Source organism: Nuphar pumila, chromosome 5 (assembly GCF_984573655.1).
Source record: "Nuphar pumila chromosome 5, dmNupPumi1.hap1.1, whole genome shotgun sequence".
NCBI classification, from domain to species: Eukaryota; Viridiplantae; Streptophyta; class Magnoliopsida; order Nymphaeales; family Nymphaeaceae; genus Nuphar; species Nuphar pumila.
Window position 1 is genome coordinate 14,279,474 of NC_143253.1, and position 27,483 is coordinate 14,306,956.

At 40.8% G+C, this 27,483-nt stretch overlaps 1 protein-coding gene across 6 annotated transcripts in view; it reads right to left on the reverse strand.

The window, feature by feature from the left end:
• Positions 1–8,294: 8,294 nt before the first annotated feature.
• The window catches only part of LOC149836872 (uncharacterized), a 39,852-nt gene continuing 20,663 nt past the window's right edge, over positions 8,295–27,483 (reverse strand). For all 6 annotated transcript variants that reach the window (XM_090007161.1, XM_090007160.1, XM_090007162.1 and 3 more), the window contains one exon: positions 8,295–8,791. In XM_090007161.1, coding sequence (XP_089863287.1) covers positions 8,738–8,791 — 54 coding nt within the window. In that variant the 3' untranslated portion in view covers positions 8,295–8,737. The remainder of the gene's footprint in view (positions 8,792–27,483) is intronic.

A 27,483-nucleotide genomic window follows, 5' to 3' on the forward strand; every position in this document is an offset into this window, starting at 1 on the left:
TTCGTGTTCTTTTAGTTTATGCTGAATTAACACCCGCTTGTCTCTTGTTGTTATAATGATTCTGCTTCTTCTGGCTGGCCAGCATCAAGCTGGTCATTGTCATCGATGTCATCAAGAACAAGTAGAATTCTTTTACGGCCAACCCTCTCCTTGATCACACCAATTCCTTCATCAACATGACGTACGGGCACCTCTTAACATTTCAAAACATCTTTAATAAGCTGGGTTTGTAGAGAGGCAAGTCCGTTGGGTTGGCTGGACTGTTCCCTTATGTCAAAAATAAAGCAGCAGCCTTCAAACATGTGAACTAACTCATTATAGACAGCCTTAGCAATTATAGTTGTTTTTCCAATACCACCTTCACCATAGATTCCAACCATTCGAACTTCATTGGATTCCAAATCAATCTACCAGCTGCTTAACATCTTCTACGACGTGGCCTTGTATTCCAACTGGGTGTTTGGCTATTTTCAATGGAATATTGTTTAATTACTTCACTAAGAACCCTTTTAACAACCATAGACACCAGCTTTTCTTAATGCCTGCGAGGTAATTATAACATAGCCAAGTGCACATGCATGAGAGAGAGAGAGAGAGAGGAAAGTTCTCTAATTTACCAAGATACTCTTGTGTACATAGCACAAGGGGTACACACCAGTCAAGCTTAAGCCAAGCTTGGGCTGTTCAAGCTCGGCTAGGCCAGAAATACCATTGCTCGAACTTGGAGGCAAGCTTGAACAACACTGTCCAAGCTTGCTCAGCTCTGAGCTCGAGTCGAGCCTGACCGAATTCCAAAAGATATATTGTTTTACATTTTTCAAGGGGCAGGATTTGAACCCCCCACCTCTAAAAGGGTAGGAACAAAGCCTTACCGCCAGGGTACGGTATACCTTTTATATTTAAAAATTTATAGAAATTATATAAAAATATATATCACAGCTAGATTGTGCAAAAACAGCACAACTTGTCGTAGGGTATACCTTTCTGATTAAAAAGATACTGAAATTATTTAAAAATAAAAACACATGTTTTTTTATGATAAATAGTTGTTTAAAACATAAATATCGTGTTTAAATAGCGGTATTTATATTTTTTTCATAAATCTCACGAGAAATTATCGTTTTAAACTTTTAGGCAATTTCTCACGATATTATCGCTAGATTTTCATAAATCACTATGTCCCCACCTAGATGGGTCCAGTAAAACAAGAAGCTTTTGATAGTTCCTAGGTGCAGTTTACCTTGCACCTGATCCACTCTCCACCAAAGGAAAACCACTTTCCCTTCAAAGGGGATACTCATAGGGTATTTGTTATTATTAAAGTGGGTCCCACCATATAATTCCTATGGAGATGTTTGTTTCACCTCCCCCACGAAAGAAGCCATGAAACAGGGCCGCTTTTGTCATAAAAAGAAAAAGGGCCTCTTTCATAGGAAAGGGCTTGAAACTAACCCATCAGAGGAACGGTGGAATCATGGCCCGGGGAAGGATCTCCATGTCCACCAATCCACACCAAATCAAAGAGGTTAAGAAAGGAGCCACGCAACACAGCATGAGAGGTTCGACAGAGTTGGAGATGTAGGGGAGGAAGGGAGAGGGGGTGCATCTTTTTTTGTTGGTTTTTTTAGAAAAGCATTCTTATACTTTTTCTGATAAATCATATTCATACTTAAAGCGTATTTTTTATCTTCAGTTATTCAAAAATACCCCTGTTAACTGGTTTGCCTTTAATTACAGTTATTTAATAAAAAAAATTGATAATATAGCTCTTTAATTCTTTTTACCTACTCTACTCTCATCAATTTCTTTACACATAAAGGTAAAATTCACTATTTAAAGAATAAAAAGTCATGAATTTGAGTGAAAATAAGAAAGGCCAACTTAAGAATCCACAGTTAAACCATAAAATAAATGAGGAATGCGTTTGAATTACCATTTTTTCTTGATTAAAATGGAAGGAAATCCATGGTCCTTTTGTGGGTGGGTAAAATCCCGATTACTCCTATCAAGTAGCTATTAACGGCATTGATGGCCATCATTGTGTATTGCATGTAGGGGATCAGTTTCCAAAACCCAGTTTGGTTCTCTCTCAAACAGGGAAAAAAAAACAGTTTGGTTCTATACATATGGCTCATTTGGTACTTGAAACCAATTTTGTAAGAATTAGTTCCTAAACTAAATTGCTTTCTAAAATGATTAGAATCGGCCTATTTGGAATCAAATCGAATCATTTTGGATTGGACTTTTTAAATTTGTTTTTTATAGTTTTTTAACAATCATAAAAAACAAACAAATAGAAAACTTTGCAAAAATATGAAAGCAAAGTAAATGATGACTTATGGGTCCCAATCAAATTCTAAAATAAATGCATCTTTTATGCGGGTAAATGAAGCCATTATTTAGGCAGTATGGTGTTGCTAGCAATCAAGGCCAAAAGCACAATTTGAATTGGACTAAAGCAAACTCATTCTCTACAACATCAGCTTGGGAAACTGTCATACAACAAGGGGGAGAAATGAAAATTTAGCAATATAACTTGGTGCAAGGTGCATAGTCTCAGAGCAGCAATCACCTTTAAATTAGATACGGATAAAGTGATGCTTACTAAATACCGTATAAAGAAGTGGGGCCTTCAAATGGCAGAACAGATGGAATTTCAGATTGAAGGAGGTGGAGTCAGTGGACCATTTATTTGTCAAATGTTACAATGGGCCACCAGCATTTTAGAGAAAGTTGGCAGACTGTTTGATCTTTTCAAGATTCCTGATTCCAATCTGGAGGAGCTAGCGGAGTGGTGGTTGAGGAGGAGATTCGACCGCAAAAAAAGTCCGGAAGGCTTGGAAAATAATTTTGCAGCTAATTGTTAGAAGTTCATGGGAGTGTAGGAATAACATGATGTTCAGAGAGGAGTAACCAAAGAGACAAATTCCTAACTTACTACTCAGAACGTGATCAGGGAAATAGTCATGATGGTTAAGGGCCTCAAAGTAAAATCTTCATGAATTGGGTGAATGCAAATAGATGGGAACCCCTCCAATAGAACAGCTTAAAGTTTCTATTTTATACAGTACGTGAAGGAAGATGGCAAATCGGGTTCGCAGTCCGAAACCATAAAGGTGAGTATGTCATTGTGGGTATTTTAGTCAGGCATACAAGAGAGTGAAATATAAATTAAATGGTGGGGAGAGATTATAAATAGAATTCAGGACAATCAAAAGGTAATAATTGAATCATTCAAGAAGGCAGCCATTTAAATTATCACTTCCGCTTTAGAAGGAAGGTAGCAAAGATGGATTATGCATAAAGAGACGATGGAAAACTCTGAAAATTTAATAGTCTTTGTGTCTGGAGTCATGGTTAAAATAATTACATGACTCCAAATTTAGCAAGGCTTGAAAGACTTGGTTTTGACAGAATCTGGAAAGACAAGCCTCCTGAATGGTTCCCTCGTCAGGAAGTGTTATAAATGGTCGTTTCTTAATTTTCATCTCTCCTATCTTTTGATTGTACTGGTCCGGGTCGGCTTAACATCAGCTTGAGTATCCAAAAACAAAATTGATTTTTACACATGAAAAATTACTAGTTTTTGGAAAACTTGAGGCTCTGTTTTCATGCAATGAATTTGCTGAGCTTACATCCCTTCTGCTCCTTATCTCATCACTAGCGAAACAAACATCAAATCATCATGGTGAGAAAGTGTCGAGTCTTTTCTTTCTTCACCACTTGCGACTTTGCATGTGCAAGTCCTTCCATAGCTCCTCCCATATAAAAGCATTCTCATGGAAAGCTGAGCTGGTATGATTTTTCAGAAATGTAGTTCTTTGTCGTGAAAAGCCCTTCATCTATGAGAATGAAACCAGGTCCGTTCCAGTCATCCCCTATCTAAGCAACCCTTTTAAATCTTAAGACCCAAGTGGTTGTGATCAAATCTAACCACATGGATGGATTCAGTATGATCGATTTAATCAGAATCGATTCTTGGATCTTTTTTTTAACAAAAAAATAAAGTAAATGGATTTTTTAAATCACAAATTTTGTGTTTTGCCAACCGTTGAATTCTTAATCCGTCTTGGCTATTTAATTGTCGGCCTTCACTAAATGAATGATGTAGATCCCATCCAATGGAGTCCCATTTTATCAAAACAACCTGCATCAATGAAATCCTAAAGAGGGGTATGAAGATAGGGATGACTTTGAGGATGAGTGGAACCGAATTGGAATGAAACAAACAGAGCCCTAAGGGTCTTCTCTCACCTTGAGCACCTCTTAAAAGAAAAAGGCTCCCTTTTCACCAGCACATAGTTCCATCATAAGAGAGAGAGAGAGAGAGAGGGGTGTAACGTACCTGCTTTTTTCGGTCTGGAAGTTTTAGCCAATCATTATGCCGGCCTTTGTTAACGCGTCTTTCCACTCATCCACGGTCTTCTTGTCCAATTCCTTGTAATGCTTTTCGAAGGCCTCTTTAAAAGTTCCGGTTTGATTCTTGACGTGGGAAGGATGGATATTGTAGAAGATGGGGAGGATAAGCCTCCCACACTCCACCATCTTGGCTACCTCCCTCAGGCACCATCGAGACTGCGCATATCCCTCTGAAAAAAATCGGGATGAAGATGTTCGATCTCTCGATGGCCGCAAGCACCTCCTTCATCTCTTCTCCCTTGCTCAGCCTCTCCTCGTCCATGAAGGTATGGACGCCTTGGTCTTTCAGGGCCTTGTAGAGGAAACCGGTGAACCCCTGGCGCGTATCTTCTCCCCAAAAGCTCAGGAAAACTTCGAACTCAAAGCGAGATCGCTTTGATGCCGATGTCGACGGCTCTGATTCTTTGCTAACTTCGAACTCAAAGTGAGATCGCTTTGTTACCGATGTGGACGGGGATGGAGGTTAAAATCATGGTTCGTCGAACTCAAAGTGTCCTATGCAAGGAAGTTATGCTTGGTTCGTCGAATTTTAGAGAGCTTGCCAATATGTTGGATGTAATCATTTAAGCTACAGACATCGATTCTGAAGGTTGTTGAAATATTGTTTCCATTCTTCTTGTAGAACGGCACTGCATATCCATTTGGTGAAATGGTGAACTTTTGCTGCCCTTATGAAGAAGGTGGGGTTGGATTACACCCAGCCCATGTTGTCAACCATGCCCGGATTGTGCCCACATGGGATTCCCTCATCTGGCATGGGCGACTTGTGAATATCACCAAGTTGACGGGACGTCACAAATTCAAAACCCACAGGTGCCGCAAGGTCGAAGCTGGTTATATTCCCCTGTGTGCAGGGGTATCTTAAGGGTTTTACCAACCGGAGGCTAGCCAAGGTATGGTCGGTGATGGGGGGTTTTCCCTTAGATTATCCCAAAAAAAAAAACATGCCTGTATCGCTTTCCTAGCATGGAGTATGATCTCTAGCAGCTCCTGCTGGGCCTGACCTTGTTGCTCATAAATATATATGCTATCAAAGTTTTTGGACTTACTGGAGCAAGAGTAGGGACTCATGGGCTTGGAAGTGCATCAGGCAAAATGCTAGTTGGCTGATCCGTGACTGCAACAAGGTGTGATTCTGGACAGAACCGTAGAATCATTGTATTTTAATGAAAGAAGCTAGAGATGCTGCCGATGAGACCATATAAAGGCTCATGAGGATTCGAGTACGGCAAGTAGGGCTGGTAAATAAACTGAACAGCTCATGACTCGGCTCGGTCTGGCTCCTCATGAACTCGTTTATGATCGATTCATATAGCTGAGCCACGGGCAACTCGTTTAGCTTAAATGAGTCGAATCTGAAGACAATGTGTTTGGGCTGGGCTCAGTTCATTACAGATAAAAAAATTATGTCTTATGTGTAATATAAGTCTAAAGCCCCGACGTTGTTCATATTCAGCTTGCCAAGCCTATTTCACAAGTTCAAACGAGCTCTTTACGAGCCAAACATAAACCAAGCACAAGCGGCTCGTCTCATTTCAAAGCCCCATTTAGCTGCGTTTGTACTCTATGCATAAGTTTTAATAATGGAAGGGGGCCTAACCCCCAGCTTATACTTTTTCAGATAAAACAGAAATATTTTCAAAATATTGTCAATCTGTTGCTTAGAGTTAATGTGAAATGCATCCCTTTTTTGTCTGCTTTTTAGTAACCACAACAATAGTTGGGTCTATTTTTAAAAACTCTCAAAGTATAGTTACCAACTTGAAAAATAACTTTAAAATTGGAGAAAACAAAAATCCTTGAACAAATGTTTTCACCCTCCACCATCTATTCTTATTTTTTCCAAACAAGATTTTTATCTGATAGATAGCACTCTCAAAAAGGAGCAAAACCAGGAATTTCCAAAGAAAATTAAAGAGCTAAATGGAAGAACAAAGTACTTATATGGAACAATGGTATTAAAGAAAAATTTCATTTAGGGGCCAACATTTTGCCCCTAATTTCAAATATGCACCACACGTTTTTGAAATTTCTAATATGAGTCAAACTTTTCTAGGAAACTGTCATATAGAGACCTCACGTCAACACTCATCATGTTGAAAATAGGGCTGGTAAACAAGCCAAACGAACAAGGGCAGTTAGGATCGGATTGTTAAAATTCACATAGTGTTCAGACTCGGCTCTTATGGCTCGTGCGAGCTGAGCTAAGCTTGTATATGTCTGAATCAAACAAGCTGAGCTCGAGTTGGCTCGCCTAAATAAACAAAATTTAAGGGTTTACAGTGAAAATGGAACCGGCCGTAACCTGTTAAATGGATGTATGCCCATGAACAGTTGATCTAACATACTTTTTTGACATTTATAATGCAATAAAATTTACATAACCTATCTAAATAAGCTTAAATGAGCCGATCCAAGTCAAACACCCCTTGTTTGAGCTCGACTCAGCTATGTATAACGAATGAGCTCATGTTAGACTCGCCATGCAAACAAACCCAACACAAACATTTTGGTTTCTTGTATTCTAACTGAAAAGCACGCACTTATTCTCATAAAAAAGAAAAAGAAAAGTGTGAACTTCTAATGATAAAGGTCACTACTGTAATTTGACTTGATATAACCTGAGTTAAAGGACAGTAATAAATGCAAGCTCTTGTTTGACAGTTTTACCAAAAAGTTTAGCCCAAATTTAGAATTTGCAAAGAGTGTGGCTCGTATTTGAAATTAGGGGCAAAAGGTTGGCCCCTAAATGATTTTTTTTTTTTAAAAAGAAATCTTAAAACAAGACTTTTTATAGAGGATTAGTTTACCTTTCACATCATGTCCAAAAGGATGGCAAAACAGTTACTAGGAAACTAAATGGAGGAGGAAGAGCGAGGGATAAATAGCAAAACAGTTACTAGGAAACTAAATGGAGGAGGAAGAGCGAGGGATAAATAGTATGAAGCGGCGGAATACAGTTGTGAAGTGGTTATGTGTATGAAAAATGAAAAAGAAACACATAAGAAGCAATATGAACCACAGGAGAAAGCAAATAAGAAATAACATGAACACAAATTTAATACAAAATAAAAATAAACATGTGAACTTGTATCATAATTTTTTAATATGAAAAACATAAAAAGTGAGAAAGTGAATGAAAAGTGATAAGCCAGAGAAAACTTTAAGAAAACTAAAAGGAATCAATTTGGGAAACCAAGAAGAAAGCTTCCCACATTTCCTATATTTTGGAAGCAGGTTTCTAAAAAGCTACCACTCTTTTCAATCCATGTAGCAAGAAGCTTCCAGTAACCATGGGCAAGACCATGTTACTCAAAAATATCACTTGTACATATATTTTGCATTTTCTGATAGTTCTGAGTTCTGATAAAGTTTAAAAACTATTAATTTAATGTAAATAAGATTACATTTTCAATGGCATACACACAGACACACACAGGATGTCATGGGTTATAGAAGTTCACCATGTTTTATTATCCGTCATGAACTTCAAAGCTATAAAATAGCAACTCTGATAGCACTAGAAGCAAAGGTGTGCAAGGGGGACCTGGGAGTTCTTCAATTAATATTAAATAAATAAGAAAAAAAGTTCAATATCTCATTTCATACTTTCGGATTGGACATCTATCTGAACGACCCTAATTGGTACAAGAAGATTTTGATGATGCAATAACAGAAACTCTCCCAATTAATTAAATTATACACAGGCTTTTCAAAGCTTACCACATCTCTCCATGGCTGCCTAGAGTTTAAAAGTGGCTTAGTTAATGTTGGGTCAGAGGGAAACAGAGAGGGCCATGATATATCCCAGTCATGCCCAACCTACCAACAAAGGAACTAAGTTTATAGTTTAATAAACAATTTAATACTGCCGGTTTCTTTTCAAAGTACCATGGCTTGTTTCTGCCAATTCAAGCAAAGCTTCAAACTGTTTAAAGAATACATAAACCAATCTTGAAATAGAAGGCAAGCTCAGTGATAAGGAAATGAATATTCCTAAAATTACACTAGAAGGGAGCGGCATGTGTTTAACAGCCATTACTATACCACCACTAAAGATAACAAATAATTATAAGATTACAACATATACTGTACGAGGACTTCTAGAAAGCATCCTCTCAGAATTGGATAGCAAATCCTTACCTGTCGGAATTAATTTACACAAAACACATGGAAGACAACTGAAGCAGACGAGCCAAACAAGCGATATACTGATGTTTAAGTTCGGCATGTACAAATCAGTAGGAATTCTGACGTTTGGAGCTTTATTAGCTCTTCTGCTTGAGGCTTTATGAGAACATCAATCTGTGCCATCACTCTATGGCCTATCCTGCTCTTCTATGTTTGAAGAAATATTCAACTGCTGTTCCAACTGGGAAAAATGAAAATGTAAGGAAGAGAGAATTAGCATTTGATTTATATTAATAATAAATATGTGAGATGATCACAAGCGTGGTCTTCCATGCATCTATCAAAATTTGCAAAGAAATAAACATTTAGAGTACATGCACGTGCCTGTGCGCCCACACACACATACAAACGCATGCACATATGCAGGACAGTTTGCAAGGTCAGCAACAAAATCGAACTTTTTGGACAGGAAGGAACTTCAAAGTGAAAGCCTATGAAGTACTAACTAGAAATTATAGCATTTATTTAAAAAAAAATATTAACACCAATGCTTCCATAACACCATAGATTCAGAAGTTTCTTTTTATATTTTGGAAACTTATCTGCTTACATTTTTCACACCTTTTATCTGCCTGATGAATGTACGAAACCATATAGGCATATACACATTGTGGACACCATATATCTGTGTATTGTTGCATGTTGAGGTTTCCCTTGCTATTGTCCATCATTGCTCGATCTCATACTTCTTACAGTAAAGACTAAATTAGAAAATGTTTTTTACAAAAGCTATTAGTCGAGTAACAACAACAATAGTTCATAACCATCCATCCATCATGATAAAAAAGAGAAGCAATTCGAAATATTTGCTAAAATCCAGTCAGAACTACAATCTCACTACAGTTCCCTATAGTGTATGCTGATAATATTAATTTGCATCCATGCATGCGGCAAGCAACATTTTTGTATTGGACACAATGGCCTCCAGCAGCAATCTCTGAAAGAATGACTTGCTGAACATTGGTATACACAGCCTCTGTGAGAATGAAAATTGTGAGATAGAATATTGGAAGGACATGGAGGTATATAATAGTAATTACAAGTGACACTACAACTGGATACTGCAACACACTTCGAAAGAAGACAGAGTCAAGGGTGTGGCTATACCAAGTTGTCATAGCATATAACCTAAGTCACAGGGACTCGCCAAAGCAGGTGCCGCACCCGCGTCGACGCGACGCGGGTGCACGTGTGGGTGCGGCACCGGGTGCGGTCAACACAACTCTGGGTGTGGTCAACGCACCCAGAGTCATTTAGGTCCAATTTTTAGACTTTTTTTTTGCCCGATGAAAAGCGAGTGAGAGAAGGAGGATTAGGGAAAAAATCCTCCTGAAGCCGACGTCGACTCCTTCCGGCCGCTCCTCAGTTCTTAGGTATGTCTCCTTCCGACTTGCTCTCTCTCTCACTCTCATTCGCTCTCCGTCACTCTCACGGTCTCTCTTCTCTCTGTCACTCTCATAGTCTCTCTTCTCTCTATCACTCTCGTTGTCTCTCACTCTCACTCTTCGTCACTCTCACTGTCTCTCTTCTCTCTGATTGTATTATACGTGGGTCATTAGCATCTAGGGTTTTTAACTTTTTATTAATAGGCTTTTTAGATATTTTAAAATTTTTTCAATAATATTATTTGGGGGTTTTGGGCATTCCAAAATTTTTTCAATAATGTTATTTGGGGGGTTTGGGCATTCCGAAATTTTTCGATGAATTGATGATGCTATAGAGGTATATAGTTAATGAAATTTGCATTTTTTTTTGAGATCTTTGACTATTTGATTTTGGGGCTTTTGATTCTATGCTAAAATGGGTTTTGTGGAGCTTCTTGATTTTTAATTTCGTTTACAATCTATTTTATTAGTTGCTTATGCTTGATGACTTAAGGTCAAATGTTACTTTCATCTTTTTTGAAAAGTTGTTCTATCAACCATTGCTTAAAATGTGTTGCTATGTTATGGGCATGTAATGGGTTTAATTTATTTGTTTTGGGATTGATTCATTATCTAAGTTCAGTTCATAGGATTATAAGATCTACCAAGTTACAGAAGTTATTGATTTGTCAATATTTTAAGGTGCAGTTGCTCACTTTCCTGTTTCAAGAAACACAAGGTATTCTATTCATTCAAGTTCTTTTGCTGGTTGCTCTTTGTACAGGTGTATGCTTATATGTGTTTGTACTCGATTTTAGTTTCTGTTGTGTGGTCATAATTCTGCTGCAGTTTGTTTCATAACTCATTTGATGACACATGCTGCGGAAGGTTTAATGTTAGAAATATGAAGTTACATTGAATCACTCAAGCATGTATATGTTCATATAACCTGGTTAATGTACCCTTGTTTTGACCAGTCCAAGACATATAGTTGACTAAGAAAATGGTCTATGCCAACCTTGAAACTGTCAAGGTTCCCGTTATATATATATATATATATACATATATATATATATATAGTGTTACTGTTGTTAACTGTTAAAACTTCAAAATTATATATATATATATATGTACATTTTTGCCCTGCTTGTAAAGACTGTTAAAAAAAATCGCGTCAGACTCGTGTCAAACACGTGCTAGGCACGTGTCGGGCCCGGACCCGAGCATGACCCGGACCCGGGTTCTCGAAGCCTTGAGCACCTGCGTCTTTTAAAAGATGCAGGCGTCTCGGGCGAGGAGCAAAAACCCTTGCCCCCTTCTCTCTCCTCTGCTTCATCTCTCTCACGCTGCCGCCGGCGATTGGAGATGACGGCGACCAACTCCGTCCGGCCGCCTCTCTCGTCTCCATCCCGTGGCGGCAAGACGCCGACGATCGGAACAGCCTTGACGCCGGCTACGTCTTGCCGGACCGGTTCCCCTTCTCTCTCAACCTCCTGTCTTCAGCCCTTCCTTGCAGACGTCGGCAATCAGAGCCGCCAGCGACCTCCGAGTGCTGGCGACCCCCTTGTCCTCTCCGTCTCTCACCCTCAGAGCAAGTGTCGGCGACCGAAGCCGCCGGCCACCACTTTCTCTGCCTTCTACTGCAGCCGTCGGCGACCTTTGAGCTCCGGCAACCCACTGCCTCTTCCCATCCGACCATCGGCTGTGCCAGAGCCCTCGACGCTGGAGTCTCCTTTTCGTCGCCTTTCCCGACTCACCGTCGTCGGTGACCACTGCCACCTCCGACAACCCATCGTCGGCAACCACCCCAGTTTGACAGCCCCATGCGAGCAACCCCGACGACCCCGTTGCTTTCTCCCATGGGACGAGGTCCGGCCATCACCACCCGTGACTGGCGATGACGTCGCCGTCCCCCCTTCTCCCTCTCCCTTGTGATCTCTATCGACGACCTTTCAGCCATCGACGACATCCCCCGTTGTCGTGGTCTTCCCAGGTAAAACCCATTCTCCCCCCTCCCTTCTTCTTCTTCTTCTCCTTTGCGAGGGGTTGACCGACAGGGGGGCGGGGCCCCCTGTCGTCGCCTCTTATTGGCAAGGGGTTACCCCCCTTGCCTTCCTTTTTGTTGTCGGTCGACAGGGGGGCTGAGCCCCCTGTCGTTGCCTCTCGTCAGCAGGGGGCTCCACCCCTCCTGTTGCTTTGTTGTTCGGCAGGGGGTTTTTGCCCCCCCTGCCTCCTGTGGTCTTCTGTCAAGGGGCTCTGCCCCCTACCCCCATCCTGTTTTCGGTAGGGGGCGAGGTCCCCCTGCCTTTGTTGTGTTTCTCGGAAGGGGGCTCCGCCCCCCTGCCTTCTTTTGTTTCCCGGCAGGGGGCGAGGCACCCCTGCCTTTGCTTTGTTTTTTTTTCGACAGAAGAATTCGCCCCCTGCCTTCATTTGTATCCCGGCAGGGGGCCGCCCACTGCTTTCTTGTTGTTTCCCGGTAGGGGGAGAAGCTCCCCCTGCCCTCTGTTATTCCTCAGCAGGGGCTGAAGACCCCTGCTCTCCTGTTGCTTCTAGGCAGGGCGTTCGGCCCCCCTGCCTCCTGCGTTTTGCCGGCAGGGGGCGAGGCTCCCCCCTGCCTCCTTTTTGTGTTTCCCAGCAGGGGGCGAAGCCCCCCTGCCTTCCTATTTTCGAGCAGGGGGGAAAGCCCCCCTGCACCTCGTTTGTTCTCTGGCAAGGGGCTTTGTCCCCCTGCCTTGTTCTTGCTGCTAGAAGGGGCAGAGCCCCTGCCTGTCTCGTTTCCAGTAGGGGGCTGCGTCCCCTGTCCTGCTTCCTGTTGAGGCAGGTTCGGCAAGGAGCCTCTGCTCCCTCCCCTGCCTTTCTCTGTTCTGGCAGGCAGGGAGCTCCTGCTCCCTGCCTCTGTTGCTTGTTGCCAAGCAGGGCTGAGGCCCCTGCCTCTGGCACCCTTGTCTGAAGGATGCAGAGTTCCTGCATTTGCCTCCTGCAGGCAGGAAGCCTTGTTACCTTTGTTGCTCTTCTGCAGGGAACTGAGCTCCCTGCCTACTCTCGTGGGTTGGGGTCCGGTACCACTGCAGGTCTTACCAGACCCACTTCTCGTTTATATTACGACATATACTAATGTTCTAAGCATTGCAGGTTGAACGGTGGATCCAACTCGCCTTAGAGGCTCGTGCTTACTTACACCGCAGGCGTACGAGGACTCGCAACCCCTCAAAGTAGGGGATTCTTGCGTAAAAGGACAATGAACGGATAAATGCTAAATAAGGAAAGATAACTAAAAGAGGATGATGATATATGTATACATATAAAATATATACGTATGTCTTTACCTTCAAGGACGCGGTTCCGCGATCCTTGTCCTCTTTACTTTTCTTGCACTTTTCTTTCTGTCGTCGCCGCGCTATATGTGCCCAGGCTTTTAATTCATGTCTTTACATTCAAGGATGCGGTTTCACGATCCTTGTCCTTTTTACTTTCTGTACTTGACTTTCTTGTTGCCACGCGCTTTATGCGCCTTGGCATTTACTTTCTATCTCGTCTTTTCTGTTGCCCCGCGCTTTATGCGTCATGGCATTTACTTGTATATCTTTTTACTCCAGGATGCAATCCTGGTCGTCCTTTACGTTCTCGCACTTTAATTTTTGCATTTACTTGTTGCCCCGCGCTTTATGCGCCATGGCCTTGCTACTTACTTTGCTCTTCGTACCTAGCTTTCCTATTGCTGTTGTGCTTGCTCTTGCACTTATTTTTTGTATGTGTTGTTCGCACTTCGTGCATATGCTTTGCTCATGCATGTATTCTTATCTTTGTCGTATGTTCCTTTACTTGCTTACGCTTATCAATCTATCGAGGTACAACTCCATGCCTCGCGAGTCATCTTTTGCACTTGCTTAGTCAGGATAGGATTTCATACCCCGTGAGTGTTAAAATATGTGTATTATCGTCATTTGTAATCTCGTATATATTTATATTCATATATATATAGATACATATACATATATATATATGTATATCTATATCTATATATATATATGAATATAAATATATATTCTTTATTCACCCAAAAGGGTATTTCTGTAAATTCCTGTTTTGCGCATATTCCACTTTGGAATATTGCTTGTAATTTTCCATTTTTATTTTTTATTTTTCTTCTTTTTTCCCTTTTTAATTTTCGGCTTTTGTGCCACATAGGGAGGCTCCCCAAAGAGTCGTTGGGGAGCCTCCAACGGTCACATATGTGACCGTTGGGGGCTCCCAACGACTCTCTTGGGAGCCCCCTTTGTGGCTCCTTTTCTTGCTTATAAATAGGGGCTCTCCCCTTTGTATTTTCTCACTTCTTGAGGGAGCTTATGCTCCATTGTAATGGGGTTTTTACCCCTTGTCCATTGTTTCTTCAATGATATGCAACTTATGACTTTATGTCATATTTTTCCCTTTTTATGGGTTTTATGGGTTAGCACATTATGTGCTTGTGTTGTTTCCCTTTAATGGGTATATTTGCACTTCACGTGCATAAGTATGGGTTCATTATTGAACCCAATGTATTCCAACTCACTTTCTAACATGGTATCAGAGCAAGGTTGAGATCGAGTTGCTCTTTGGTGCATCGGAAAGCGTGGTATTCAAGAATTTGTTAAAGAAAAATGGTGAAGTATTTGTTTCTCTCTATTGTCTTTCTTATAGTTATTCGGTATGCATTCTATTTCTTTGAGTATTGTATGAAGAATGTAATATGTTCTTTTCTTTATGTGTGCTCTTTTGTCATTATGTCTTTTTTGAGTTACTTGTTACTTCACTGAATCGTTTTCATATGTTTTTCTTTGAAAAACTTTAAATGATAACTTGTTTGGCGAAAAATTAGATATATGATTTGCTCAAAACTTGCTTTAATGGGTCGGTAAAAATTTATGACCGTTGGAACTTTGAATTTACATTTTAAACCTAACCTTGTTTATGAAAATACCTTTATATGAATGTTTAGTCTTTAACGAAAGGTATGTTAAGATTAAAATGCTTGTGAAATGTAGTTTTTTGAAAAATGTTTGGCATATATGAAAAATTCCATATTATGTGTCCGTTTTATATGAGCAACATTTAATTAAGAAAGTTTTTTTTATACCGGTTGAATTAAGTTTTAAAATGGTCTTATGGAATATGGTGATTTTCTTTCCATCTTTACACTCTTAAGGATGTTTTCAACATTTAGAGAGTTCTCTCTCTTTTCAATAAGAAACATTTATATTTTTATGTTGTGATTGTCTCTTGTGGGTTTTGGTGTTTGCCCTTTTGTTTGTTCATTAGTGAATGTTGTAAGTGCTTAATGCACTCTTTTGCTTTTCCGCATATTTCATTACAAAAGTTATGGTCTTCACTAATGTTTATTGTGTACTTATTTCATTAGGAGTAGGTAATAATCTATTAAGTCATGTTTTTTGATAAAACTTAAGAGTGTTAAATTTTTCCTCAATAAATGTTTACTTTTTATTTAAGCCATAGTACAATCTTATTTATCATAAGGTTTTGTTAATGAATCTATTTTGTTGGGATTTCTTCCACTTTAATGGAGTTTTCTCCTTCTTTGGGAGTTGTATATGTTTTTTGTTCAAACTCTCCTTAAGGAGCCTTTCAGTCCTTATAATCTTCTTGTGAGTATATACTCTTTTATGAAGATTTCATGATTGTTTATCATTTTTAAGTTGCAATAGTAGATTTCATAAGTTTTTCGAACTTCACCATCTTCCCCGTTTAATTGCACCTTATGTCTTTCATAGTTAAGGCTTGTTTGTTCCAAATCGGTTCATACACATGATGTTGCTTAATATTTCATGTTATGTTGCATAGTAAGCCTTTTTTGGTGTACAAGACTTCTTTTGAAGATTAAGCATAATTCGTGTTTATGCAAAAATTGTTTTGATGGATTATATTGGACCTTTGATTCAATTTGTTAATCGGTCCTCTTTGTAAAAACATTTATTTGGAAAATGATTCCTTATGTGTTTATTGCCCTTTTGTGGCATTTATGTTTGTCCATCACATGTTATTTAATGCATCATTTATTTGGCCTTAGTATTGTTATATTAGAGATGTTTGTCGAGGTGAGTTATGGGCACCTCGTGTTGTATCATTTTTAGATTGTCCACCTTCCATATTATAGATGGTTGTTGAGGTGAGTTATGGGCACCTTGGGACTCTAAAATGATTTGTTATTTGATCTCTAATTATGAATGTGTCACTCATTTTTTCTTGTGCCATTGATATTATGGATGCTTCTATGTAAATGTGATGGACATATGGTATTTGAAACCTTAAATGTTTTAAGGTATATTAAAATCAAGGGTTTTGGGATTATTGCCCAACCTTTTCTTGTTTATGAATCTTATGAGTGCATTTGCACATTTATGATTTTGTGTTCTTGTGTTTTTGCACAAGTATTCTAAGTGTTCTTGGTGTGTGTATGTTCACACATTTGTTCTCAAGAATTTTATTTTATCAATTATAGTATCTTGTTGAAGATATTTTTTACATGCATGTTATTGTTATGAGAAATCATTTTAAAAGGAGTATTGTTTTATTCAAGGTTTATTTTCATTACAAGTTTATTGCCTCAAAGGTTTTTTTTCATTTTATGCCCATTATCTAAGTATCATCATATGTAGACAAGAATTTTATTACACCTTCGTGTGTTTTTAGCCCTTTGTTGACTTTTGCTCTCTTGGTCTAGTAGCTGAACACACTTGACTTGAGTGTTTTTATATGTAGACAAGGCACGTTGATTCACATCATGGTGTGTGATTTTTAGCCTATGTTGGCGTTTGTGTCCTTGTTCTAGTCGCTTAGATGTATGCCCATGGTTGGCTTATTTCACTCATTTCAAGCGCCATCTTATGTAGACAAGATATGCATTGTGTTTTAGGCCATGGTTGGCATATTACTCTTGTTCTAGTAGCTAAACATACTTGGTTTTAAGTGTATTTTTTACGTAGACAAGAGATACTTTTTAGTCCATATTGGCATGTATTCTCTTGTTCTTGTCGTAGATGCACTTATTTCAAGTATTATTATATGTAGACAAGAGGTTCTTTTAGACACCTTTGTGTGTCTTTGGCCTTTAATGGCTTTATATTCTTGATCTAGTAGCTTATACACTTGATTTATGGGTTTTGGAGGACTAATGAGAAAGTTGTTTGTAATGGATAAACTATTGTTAAAATTTGCAAAATTTCATTCATGACTTGTGTTTTTCAAGTAACTCATATTTTTGATATGCATATCAAGTTGATTTCTTAGCATTTAATATATATATTAAGTGCTTATGGTTTTTGCCACCCTTATATGCAAAATGTGGATTTTGTCAATTAAGTATGACTTTCATAAATGATTTTAAAACCTTGTGAACTCTTGGGTTTATTTTGCCTAAAGTATGCTTGGAGACTTCGTTTCTCTTGTTTGGGACTTCATTACATGTTTAAAGCATGATCATTAATGAGTTCTTTGAGTATTAATTCATTTAATGATAAGTATATGCATATGCTCTTTATGGCCTTTTTGGGGCTCTCATTCAATAAAGCACATGTATTTTATGCCTCTTCGTAGGCTTCTTGTGGTATGCCTTCGTGGATCATTTTGTTATTCCCCATTATGGGGTTATATTTGTCCAATATTGGACCTTATGAATGCATTATGCATTCTTGCAATTTATTTTTGCATAATTTGCTTCCGCTCAGTTTGTTTTAACATGATGTATGATTTTGAAACTTTAAATGTCATTTCTGCATAATTTGCATAATTTCTAACATAGGCCATCCATAATTATGCTAGTTAGAAATGGTCCATTTGAGTAAAAGTGCAAAGATATGTTTTACTTGTTTCTTTGTTGATTCTCTACAGGATCGCTAAAGATGTGGAACATTAGATGCATCATGGATTCGATCGATGGGGAATTGGACTTGAAGACCTAGCTCAAACTATCATGAAGATGGAGTTTTTTCTTAAAGACTTTTTGAAGAATTGGACTTCGTCTCAAGACTTCCCTTTGATTTTCCAAACTTTCGGGTTTTTCCCCGCAAAGTTTGAGGGGAGATGTTAAAATATGTGTATTATCGTCATTTGTAATCTCGTATATATTTATATTCATATATATATAGATACATATACATATATATATATGTATATCTATATCTATATATATATATGAATATAAATATATATTCTTTATTCACCCAAAAGGGTATTTCTGTAAATTCCTGTTTTGCGCATATTCCACTTTGGAATATTGCTTGTAATTTTCCATTTTTATTTTTTATTTTTTATTTTTCTTCTTTTTCCCTTTTTAATTTTCGGCTTTTGTGCCACATAGGGAGGCTCCCCAAAGAGTCGTTGGGGAGCCTCCAACGGTCACATATGTGACCGTTGGGGGCTCCCAACGACTCTCTTGGGAGCCCCCTTTGTGGCTCCTTTTCTTGCTTATAAATAGGGGCTCTCCCCTTTGTATTTTCTCACTTCTTGAGGGAGCTTATGCTCCATTGTAATGGGGTTTTTACCCCTTGTCCATTGTTTCTTCAATGATATGCAACTTATGACTTTATGTCATATTTTTCCCTTTTTATGGGTTTTATGGGTTAGCACATTATGTGCTTGTGTTGTTTCCCTTTAATGGGTATATTTGCACTTCACGTGCATAAGTATGGGTTCATTATTGAACCCAATGTATTCCAACTCACTTTCTAACAGTGAGTTGCCTACGTAGTTGTCTGCTTGTGTGTTTCGTTGGTTGAGGTATGATTTCATACTTCGTGTGTGGCATGTGCGTTTTACGCTTGAGGTGCAGCTTCGCACATCGAGTCTTGCTCCTCGATTTGCCACGACACTGTAAAGTGCACGAGTTTGCCCCTTGTCAGCTTGCACTCATTGAGTGCAGTTTCGAGTGTATAGTGTATATCGTTTCACTTGTCTTAAGAGTCATGACACACACTTATGCACTTTGGTTCTCCAAAGATGATGGTCTTAGGTGCAAACCTATTTTTAAAGATGTATAGATTTGTAAAGCAGAGATAGCGGCTGAATCTCCCAAATTGATGTATTTGGAAGAGGTGTGTTACAGCCTCAGTTCGCCTATCTGATACGACTCGGATAACCCTGTTTAGGAGCATGTGCACGAGTAGGGCGAGAATCCTATTAAAATACTTACGCCATCGCTAGATTGGTGTTACATCCCATCTGATACGAGACCTAGTCTCTAGGCTTTTTGGTCAAACCCAGATAGTTGGCGCACTTCCTTATGATATGTTTAAACTACGAAAAGCAGGACGAGAGGTCTGTAGTAACTTCTGAACGTGTATTGATACATTAAGATAAATCTCGTTATGTTGATATTCGCCTAATAGGCAAATGCTTGCGATTGTCTAAAGGACCCGAGCACAATAAGTTGGAACTTGAATGAGTTCACTGTGGACTTCTGTAAAACAGATGTGTTGAGGGATTTCCTGTGAGAGATCTTTAACCCTCTCATCATGGTTGTACTTTTGAACAGGTACGTTGCGTACTGCGGTGAGTAGGATGAGAGGTGTGTGGTTGCTTCGAACGCGCAATGGTGCGTGTAATTCACATAATGATAATTATGCGTCTTCACAAGCAAGATGCTCAGATGGGTCGAAAGATCAGAGCATGTAGAATGGGACGGCGGTTAAGAAACCGCCCGTCGTGCCCGTTCGAGACGGTTCATTAAGAGAGATGATGGATGGTACAAAACTCTGATGGACAGACCATTAATGACTATTACGGGCAAAGGTCCGGCTTCTCCAATCATCAGAGGTTAGGGGAAATCGGGCTACCATAATTATCCTAAGTGGTAGTCGCCTGACATTCTGCAGAAGATGGATGCATCCATAGGCCCAGTATTGCCTTTGGGGACTTACTCTCTCGACTACTGATCGTTCCCTTAAGAGGGAACTCAGTCAGTCATTCGGGGTATAATAAAATACATAGCATAATAGACCCCCGAATCGATCTCGGTTGTTTCTACGTTTTGCATTGTGCATACCCACAATGGTCTGCTCATAATGAGAACAAGATATAACTTATGCACACGATTGTGAGATATGCGTGTCGTGATATGACTTGATTGTTTGCTTGCTCGGTAGTTCAGTATGCTACTCGTTGAGCTATGCACGCATGTCAAGGCGTTACTCTAGTTGGTTAAATTGTTTACGCAGTTCCTTGCTTAGTAATAACTAGTTTCTCATACTAATTAAATGCTTATTCATTAACGTGTGTCTCCTATGATTGATGTGATAGAATACAGCTCGTAATCTACGAACTGGTGGCAACTAGGACTGATGTAGCCGCTTATCTTATAAGTTGCTCACATATTGTGATATAACGGCTACCATATGATTGTTTATCATGTATAACTTATGAATTGTTTGTGATGCAATAGCTTGTGTCTTACGATTAATGTAGCTACATGTCGATGGACTGAACCATCTAATGGTAATTGTATGTATTGCGAGCATTGTTATGAATGCTCGTCTTACTCAGTTGGAATGTTGTTTGTTTAGCACTGTGGTCCTTACTGCTCTTGTATTCAGTTGTTTGCTTTACTAGAGTTTTGGTTACTCCACAGTTCGTTTGGTTAGTCTGCTAGTCTTGCTTTTTTCTGCTTGCTCTAGCGAATATCTTGCTTATTGCAGCATCTATTCATCTTTGTCTTTTGCACCCCTACTAGTCTGTTGTGAGACTGACCTATTTCATGGGTAGGTGGTGAACAGGTTGAGACAGCTTGCGATGGTACGATGACGTGATGCGTTCAAGGCAAGGCCATTTTCCTGACGTTGCGCTCCTGAGGAAACTTTTGGTAAACGTGGTATAAAGTTTTTTTGAAAACATCTCTTCTGATTAAAACTCTGGATTACTAAAATTGTATTATCAAAACTTTGTTCTTCTTTTCATTTCAATGAAATATATATTTGAGTTGCAAATCGGGTTGTAAAGGAGAGTTTGCGTTGTAATGCGCCAAAGCCCAGGGACTTGCTATTTCAAAACATGATTTTCGTTGAACTTTTGTTTCAAACTCTAATAAATCATTGATTTCAAAGCTTTCAACATTTTCATAAAAGGTTTCGAGTCCACGATTTTGGGGCGTTACACAAACACCCAAGGTTTTTTAAAGTGCCACATCCCCGCACCCGAACCCGCATCTGCACTCTTTCAAGTTTCAATGCCATTTGTAGAGATATAATAAAAAATATCAGACCTCTACAATCACCTTAACAGTGCCATAAAATGCCAGCTAGTTAAAAAAAAATCCTAGCAAATATTTGTCAAATGTTCAGTATGAAACTTCGGGAGCATGAAGCAAATGAGATGATCATGTAAGAACAATGCACTATACTTCATGCATGTCATACCTACTAGAATATCCATTTATGATTCTTTTGTCACAAGCAATCATTTTCAACTAGTTCAGGTGACTCCTTCACTCTTCTCACTATTAATGGTTAATAGACTAAGGCATAAGATGTTAGTAAAAATGTCCAGCAAAGCATTACCCCGTGTAGCATAATACTTTATCAAATAATAATTACAAGCTATGTCACATGGGTGCGGGTGCGGGGATGCGGCACTTTCAAAAACCTTGGGTGCGGGGGTGCGGCAAAAAAAAAATAAAAATAAATATATATATGGTTTGGATCGGATTTATTTTAGCAATGTAAAAATATAAATGCATATATATATGGTGCGGCAAATAAATATTTTCAATGTAAAAATGATAAAAAAAAATATTATTTTAGCAGCTATGGTTTGGATCTGATTTATGTAACCTTATAAGGTTCGGGTATGGTTTCTCTTATGATGAGTTCAATTAGACTCTAGTCCAGGATCCTGGTATGGTTTCTTATGATGGATTCCATTAGACTCAAGTCCATAACCCTGTACCATTATCTCATATAGGGTTTGAGTTTGATTTCACTTAAATCCAAACCAAACCAAAGCCAACCCAACCCGTTGACACCATGAAATTGAAAGTGGGCCTAACCACGAGCGATAATGTGGCGGGGCCAGCGCTTTGCACTCATAAGAGTAGTGATAATAATCTCTCTCTCTCTCTCTCTCTGGCACGATGATCGAGGTGGAGAACTGGAGAGGTGAATGTGAAGTCTGTACAACTCATTTAATTCATGCCTGACAGAGCACATCATTGAACCAGTCTGGGTCACCTTTCATTCATTGCTCTCTCTCTCTCTCTCTCTCTCTCTCTCTCTCTCTCTCTCTATATATATATATATATATATATATATATATATATATATATATATATATATATATATATATATATATATTATAACTCCAAGAGAATCTTTCTCGCCTTTTTTTTCGTGCTGCTTGTGATCTTTTTGCCTCCCGGGGAAGAAAGAGCAGCAATTAGGGTTTTCCAATCCTACGTTTCTCATTAAATTCTTGCCCATTGACTCTCTCTGTAATAACCCGAGTAAAAAAATCATTTAGTCGGCTGCGTGCTTTTAAAAGCACGCATCGGCGAAGGGGGGGAGGTTCTCGAAACCTCCTTCCCCCTCTCGTCTCTGCATCCTCTCCCCCTCTGTCACTCTCTCGGTCTCTCTCCCCCGACCGACTCCCTCTCTCTATGTTGCCAAGCACTGCCACCGACGTCCCCCTCCTTCCAGCGAGCTCCCTTCCGACGAGCACCTCCCGGCAACCTCCCCAGGTACGCCCCTTTCCCCTCTTTGCTCTCTCGTTTCTTCCCTGATCCCCTCTCTTTCTCCCTCACCTTTCCGTTGCGCAAGGAGGGGTTCGAGTTGCCTCCCTGCTGCCCTAAATCATAGGGGAGGGGCAAAGCCCCCTCCCTGCGACTCTTTTCAGCTAGGGAGGGGTCGAGCCCCTCCCTGCGCCGTGTTTGGTAAGGGAGGGGCCGAGCCCCCACTCCCCGTGCCACTATTAGGAGGGGAGAGGTCGAGCCCCCTTCCCTGTTCCTTACTCCTCGTGGGGTCACGGGAGGGGTCGAACCCCTTCCCTGTGCCCACTCTTAGCAGGGGAGGGGCCGAGCCCCTCCCTATATCAGCAGGGGAGGGGGTCGAGCCCCTCCCTGCTCTCCTGTCAGCAAAGGAGGGGGGGGTCGAGCCCCTCCCTGCTCACAGACGTGGCAGGGGAGGGGGTCGAGCCCTCCCTGCACCCTCATCTTCTCCATGTTCAGCCGACCGACAGGGGGCAGAGCCCCCTGTCGTCGCCTCTTGTCGGCAGGGGGACTTCCCCCCTGTCTCCCTCTTTGGTTCGATCGACAGGGGAGCAGAGCCCCCTGTCGTTGTTCTTTCACGTCAGGCAGGGCGGAGCAAAGCCCCCCTGCCTGTGTCTTTTCTTCGACCGGTGGGCACGGTGAGAGGACTGGGTTTCTTCCCGTCGCCCTATGCTTACTGGGTAGGGGAGGGTCGAGCCCTCCCTGCGTTCTATTTCTGCTTGGCAAACAGGGGCTCATCCCCTGTCTTTGTTTCTTTTTTTTGCAGGACGGAACAGAGTCGTCGCCGCTGCCCTTTTTGCAAAGAAGACAGAGGACCGAACCCCTTAGCCCTCTTTGCATATTCGGCAGGCAGGGGCGAAGCTCCTTGCCTCCACCTTAGTAGCTTGCAGGGAAGGGCCTCGCCTCTTTGCTCTCTTGGCAGGCAGGGCGAAGCCTCCCTCGTTGTCTTCTTTAGGCAGGGGTGCAGCCCCCTGCCTCCCTGTTTCTCGCTGACAGCAGGTCGGTAGGGGCTCGCAGCCCCTGCCCCTGCTTCTTACGCTTATAGTAAGTGCGCAAGAGCACGATGCACCTCCCTCTGCTTCCCTTACGTCAGGACGGCGACAGTGCCCTTGACCTTCTATTTTTTGTGTTAATTTGCTAAGATCATCACTTTTGCAGCTCGTACGACGGATCCCGCTCGCGCTCTGCGACCTGAGTCGTCCATCGCTTATACTCGCAGACGTCAGCAAGCTTGCAACTCTCCAAGGTAGGGGAAGATTGCACAGAAGACTTGGACAATTGAATTGAGTTCAATTAACTAAAAAAGATCATTAAATAAATATATATAGAAATATATATTTATACGAGTACGCATTTAATGTAAGGATGCGGATTCGCGATCCTTGTCTTTTACTTTCTGTCAGTCTTTACTTTGTCCTCGCACATCGCACAAAGGTTTTGCGTTGCACTCCTGCTTACAGCCTTTACTTTGCCGCCGCGCATCGCGCAAAGGTTCTCCTGCTTACAGTCTTTACTTTGCCGTCGCGCATTGTGCAAAGGTTTTGCGTTGCACTCCTGCTGACAACCTTTACTTTGCCGCCGCGCATCGCACAAAGGTTTTGCGTTGCACTCCTGCTTACAGCCTTTACTTTGTCGTCGCGCATTGCGCAAAGGTTTTGAGTTGCACTCCTGCTTACAGTCTTTACTTTGTCGTCGCGCATCACACAAGGGTTTTGTGTTGCACTCCTGTTCACAGTCTTTACTTTGTTGTCGCGCTTTGCGCCGAGGCTCTTGCTTTTGCATGTGTTGTTACTGCCTTGCTATTGTAGATGACGCTCAGGTTCTCGCTCATTGCATACGCTTTTGAGGCATCCTCGTGGAGGATGCAAGAGACATCTACCACACTCCCTTTTGCGACAAGAGTTCAGTCGGGAGCGAGCGATACATCCTCGTCTAAGGAGAGAGATACCTCGCAAGGATCCTGGCTCTTCGTGTACGCAGTCCTACAGAGTCGACTTGAGATTTTAGGGAGTTGCGCAAAAGCATCAAAGACTGCCCAAATCAAAGTATTTGGAAGGAGGTGATTGGTGGGTTCTGTTGAGAAACTCGTATCTCGTCTATCGAGGCCGGTATCGAGTCATGCGAGGCGTGTAGATACCCCGATAGCGGATGAGATTCGAGATAATCACATGCCAAATGTTGGCACAAGCTGCTGGTTGTTTCAAAAGATAAAGAATGTCAAAGTAAAGCTTGAGAAACATTACATCTTTGTGAAACACTCCTGTTGAGGCTCTTATTGAGAAGTTCCTTTCATCCTAGAGTACTTGTAGTCGTGCACTACACGTCTAGTACTGCGATGATCGGATGAGACGGTTGTGTGACCTCGAATAGTGTTAAATGCACAATGTTGTAATCACATAAAATGGCCTCACTTTCGCCTTCACAGACAAGATGCTCGAGTGGTTTAAAGACCACAGCATAGAATGGGTCGTTAGTTAAGCAACCCCTAACGCACCCATTCGCTTTTTGTTGTCTGTCAAGAGAGAGGACAGAGCGGTACAAAACTCCAATTGACAGGTTGTTAACAATCACCCGACGAGCAATGATCCGGCCTCCCTAGTCATTGGAGTTAGGGGAAAGGGGCTACAATAGTTAGCTCAACACTTCTGCAGAAGTTGGTTGGATGCATGTGGCACTGCTTATCAGCCTTTGGAAAATCCTCTCTCGGCTAAAGTCGTCCTTTTATGAGCGGACTCAACTAGCTATTCGGGTTATTGAAAATACATAGAATAACAGACGCTCGAACTAGTCTCAGTTGTTTCTACGTTTTGCTTGCGCGTACCCGCAGACCAGTAATATCGAAACATAAAGTTTGTTCACACTGGTTGATTGCTTGCTTGGTAGTTCAGTATGCTACTCGTTGAGTTGTACCCGCCTGTTGAGGCATTACTCTAGTTTGTTAAACTGCTTACGCAGTTCTTTGCTAAGTAACATCTAGCTTCTCATACTAGTTAAATGCTTATAATAATAGCATTATGTCAGTTGCTACATATTAGCATATGACTTGCTTTACCCCTTGGTTGAACTGCGTGGTGCTTGGTGCAACATAGCACTTGTTGGCTTGAGTCTCTTATGATTGATGTGATTGCATACAGCTCGTAATCTACGAACTGGTGGCAATTAAGATTGATGTGGCCGTTTGTCTTATAAGCTGCTTACATATTGTGATATAACTGATGTCGTATGATTGCTTATCATGTGTAGCTTATGAATAGCTTGTGATGCAATGTTTGTGCCTTACGATTAATTTAATTACTTGCTGATGGTAATTGTATGTATTACGAGCATTGTTATGAGTGTTTTTCTTATTCAGTTGTTCTGTTTGGCTGTCGGATAGAATTAGTTACTCTTCGCCTATAGAATCAGTTGAATTGCCATATCTACATGTTCTCGTGTGTCGTTTACGCATGCTTTGAGGTCCTATTTGAGGATTGCAATGTTCCTTGTGGCAATAACACGATGCGTACTATTATATGTGTTTGTGTGATGTGATTGATATGCCACGTGATAAGAAATATTGGAAGTATGCGATAATATGTTAAGGGTTCATGGAACCTTATTGAAGGAATGGGTGATTATGTATTTTGTTTTACTATGTGCAGTGATACGATGCATATTGCTGATATACATGCTTGTGCCCATATTGTGGCTACTGACCCCAAGAACGGTCAATTATTCAGAGCAGTCGATTGTATAGATGCATGTATCACTGAGTAGGGTATCTGTTGAGGATCTGATCTCCAAAGGATTATCTGCGAGGGCGTGTATGATCAAGACCAGGTAACCGGCTAGAGTAGTAGATTCTCTGTGAGGATGTACATTGTCCACGAACGGGTAGCCGCAAAGATGATAAACTCCTCTGAGGAAGTGTATGGTCCAAGACCAGGTATACCATTTAGGGCGGAATTCCTTGTGAGGTTATACATTTCCCAGACCAAGTGATCTGATGTTGATCTTGTTGATTGTAATAGTGGCCATCGACCCTGAGAGCGGTCATTTGTGTTGATGCGTGTATCGCAATGATTTTCATTGGATATGACATTTATTGGGGACCGACTTTCCAAAGGTTTCGCTGTGAGGGTATGTATGATCAAGACCAGGTGACCCGGCTAGAGTAGTAGATTCTCTGTGAGGATGTACATTGTCCACGAATGGGTAGCCGCAAAGACGGTGAACTCCTGTGAGGAAATGTATGGTCCAAGACCAAGTATATCATCTAAGGCGGTAATTCCTTGTGAGGTTATACATTTCCCAGATCGGGTAATCCGGCTAGAGCGGTAGAATCTCTGTGAGGATGTACACTGTCCACGAACGGGTAGCCGCAAAGACAGTGAACTCCTGTGAGGAAGTGTATGGTCCAAGACCAGGTATACCCTCTAAGGAAGTAATTCCTTGTCAAGTCGTATATTTCCCGGACCGAGCGATCCGACGTGGAACTTGTGTTTTTGCTTACCATAAAAAGTTATGGTGAGCTATGATGATCTTCTGAGATTGTTTGAGAAAGCCAGTTATAAATCTATAGTTTTGGCTTTCTGTTTTAGCATGATTACATGTTGATCCCTGATGTGAAAATCAGATCTTTAGCGATTTTAGATCATGGTCATGTTTTGGACCTTCTACGGAAGGGTGAGCTTTTCTGAGAAAGTATGACGCCTTAGTGAGTCATAACAGGTGACAGTTGGCCGCCTAAGGCTTTGAGAGATGAGAATAGATTAAGGTTGTTCA